This window comes from Apaloderma vittatum, unplaced genomic scaffold, assembly GCF_000703405.1.
Source record: "Apaloderma vittatum isolate BGI_N311 unplaced genomic scaffold, ASM70340v1 scaffold4197, whole genome shotgun sequence".
Lineage (NCBI taxonomy): Eukaryota > Metazoa > Chordata > Aves > Trogoniformes > Trogonidae > Apaloderma > Apaloderma vittatum.
The window spans coordinates 57,374-60,417 of record NW_009726745.1 but is presented as its reverse complement, the minus strand read 5'-3'; the positions used below and the strand labels follow the sequence as shown (position 1 = coordinate 60,417).

The following is a 3,044-nucleotide window of genomic DNA, read 5'->3' as shown; positions in this document are numbered from 1 at the left end:
CGCTAATAGCGGCGGTCGGTGGGATGTGCCCCGGGCATCTCCCCTTCCAGCCCCGGGGTATCACTCCAGCATCACCCTGCGCTGCCCGAGGAACCCCATGGCCTCTCCCCTTCTCCTCCATGGGCTGGAGGTGGGCACAGGGAACCCAGGAGCCCGTTCTGGCCCCGACACTCGAATAAAGAAACAAGAAAGGGTTGTATCCAGTTCTTTATTATCGATTCGGGGCAGAGGGATGGCACCACCTGGAGAGGCAGCTCCAGAGCTTCGGGACCTGGTATGGCCCAAGGGGGTGCAGACAGGACACGTTCCTACCCCTGTCCGTGGCATGTGTTGCCAGCAGTAGCATCAGAAGGAGGGGAGAGATTGTGGATCTCTCATACTACCATCCCAGACACTTCTCCCTCTTCCTGGGGGCTACAGTTGCAAGGCTGAGGGTCTTTTCTGTGTGCAGGTGGGTCACACTCGTGGCAGAGGTTGTGTCTGCAAAGTGGGTGCAGAGCTCCAAGGCAGGTGGAGAAGCAGCTGTGCCAGCTCTCAGCCACCTCTTTAGTCTCTGTGATAACCACAGAGCTGGCAGCATCCACCTCCCTCATGTCCCTCCTCATTCCCCATCTCCAAATGCATCATGTGGGCACACAGGAGAAAAGGGAAAGGCCTGAAACGAGCCATTGCTGGGTGATGACTTTCCTCCAGATCTGTCCCCAGGTGCTGGTGGGACGGTGACTTACTGCTGAGGCTCAGGCTCGTACTGCTTCTCCGTGGCGGTGTAAAAGTCCTCGAGGACCGACTGCAGGTATTCAAAGGTCGGACGGTCCTCGGGCTTGTTTCTCCAGCATTTCAGGATGATATTGTAGAGTTCAGCGGGACACATGTCTGGGCAGGGCATACGATAACCCCTCTCCAGGTTGCGAATCACCTCGGGGTTGGTCATCCCTGGGGGGAAACACAGCCCAACAGGACTTATTCAGTGCCTTTGGAGGCGAAGCTCAGTGCTCCCAGTAGCTCCCGCTCAGGCAGAGCTGGAGGGGCAGGAGGGACTGTGATGCTAAGCCATACCTTGAAACCATCCCTTCTTCAGGTTGGTGCTCCCCACTCCATCCCTCTGTGCCCTCCCTGACTCCCCTCCATAGGTTTTTGCCTAGCACAGGTATAACAGGCTTGTGGGAAGGAACCCCAGCCTGAAGAGACAGGTGTGTGTGTCTGGCCACACGTGTGGGCACGTGTCTCCAAGCGTAAAGCAGCACTAGAGGCTTTGAAGTCAACGCGTGATCTTCCCCGCGTTCGCAACGCGCTGTACCTGGGTAAGGGATCCTGCCGTAGGTGATGATTTCCGTCAGGAGGATCCCGAAAGACCACACGTCGGATTTGATGGTGAAAACTCCAAAGTTAATGGCCTCCGGTGCTGTCCATTTGATCGGGAATTTGGCACCTGTCCAGAGGAAACAAAGCACTTGGAGGTGCAGCATTTCCATCTACTCCCATGGGAATGGGCAAGCAGTTCCCCAAAACTGGAGCCCTGGGTGCTATGGGCTTTTGACTGTACCACGGGGCTGTGGTGGGACTTCTTGAAGGAACTGTGGAGTTACGGAGATGAGGCCAGAGGAAGGTAATTGCTGCCTTTTATTAAAATGTCATTTCTAACTGGTGTCTCTTTGCATTTCTTGGCTCTTTTCCCCAGTGCAATCAAGGCTACTTCATCTTAGAAGACTTTTTCACATGTGTATGCTTTTAAACACCCGTAGAAGCTGATACACAGAGGCCAAATAATGAAAAAAAAAAGCCTTAAGTAACTAATAATAGCATAGAATCATTCAGGTTGGAAAAGACCTTTAAGATCATCAAGTCCAACAGTTAACCTTGCAACCCCAAACCCATCACTAAACCACATCCCTAGGCAGGAATATACGTATTAAAAAATTCTAGGTAAACTAGTTGACAAAGTTCCTTTGTTCTTGCACATCATTCTCTGACAAACAGACTGATGAGGCTCAGAAATACAATTTATGAAGTGAGAATTGTTCGAAGTAGCTAGAGAGGCAATTGCAATTTTAGATTAAAGCTAGCTGGAAAAATGCTGATAGGAGCTGTTTTCCACTGGAAATGTAACTCCTTTGGGTACGTTAACAGAATTATACCGATTTCATCAAAACTTAAGGATAAAAACTGTCTTAAAAAATTGTGGCAATCCCATAACGCCCCTTCCTGACATTTCACAAATTACATTCACAAGCTTTTACTACTTTGACATAGTTTTACATCCTGAAATGGGTATAATTAGTATCATAAAGTATTTTGGGACAGCAAACTGAAAGAAAAGTTCCCTATCTTATATGAAAAAAAATCTATTTTCTTTCCCCAGAGTATTTTTATGGGGTGTTTTATCTTCATCCCAAATCTAGAGGAGGAAAGAGTTCCAAAATTTGAAAACTCTTCCAAGTGCCACTTATGTCAGATGTAACTGTTTTATTTTAATAATTTCTGCTGGTTTCCCTGATGTCGTACAGTCTGTTTGCAATCTGAATGGCGCGATCTCAGAGAAAACACAAAGAAAAAGCTGCTGCCGGAGGAATTTGACTTAACCCTGTTGACAAATGATTGTAGAGGGGCCTCTGCACTAGCCAGATCAGTTGTCACCTCTCATGGCCATGCTCTGCTGTCCACCACCAGCTCAGCTGCTCAGTCCAGGCAAGGGGCTTGGCTTTGCAGGTGGAGTCATAGGGAGAATTCACATTAACATGAAAATATTCAGTTTTCTATGCTTTCTTTTTTTGTTAGTTTGTTTTGTTTCAGATGCTCGAGGTACTCTGTTCCCATGAGAAACACCTGCCAAGCTGCAAAGCTCTAAGCTGAATGGAGGGGACCTGATCTGGTCCAGACTTGGTTTGCCTGGGACATCTTGAAACTGCCATTAGGTCCAGATTCGTGGCTCCAGCTCCCCTCTGGCAGTGCAGTGACTGAGTTACATTGCTATTTCCTTCCCTTCCAACGGACTCGCTGTGAACACGTAGGCACAGGCAGGCAGGTTCCATTAGCAGAGGTCAAAT

The 3,044-nt window shown here is 48.9% G+C and overlaps 1 protein-coding gene across 1 annotated transcript in view; it reads right to left on the bottom strand.

Moving 5' to 3' along the window:
* Positions 1 to 694: 694 nt before the first annotated feature.
* The window catches only part of BLK (BLK proto-oncogene, Src family tyrosine kinase), a 25,769-nt gene continuing 23,419 nt past the window's right edge, over positions 695 to 3,044 (bottom strand). The window contains exons 11-12 of the mRNA XM_009873397.1: positions 1,298 to 1,429; positions 695 to 933 (exon numbers count right to left, since the gene is read on the bottom strand). Coding sequence (XP_009871699.1) covers positions 725 to 933; positions 1,298 to 1,429 — 341 coding nt within the window. The 3' untranslated portion in view covers positions 695 to 724. The remainder of the gene's footprint in view (positions 934 to 1,297; positions 1,430 to 3,044) is intronic.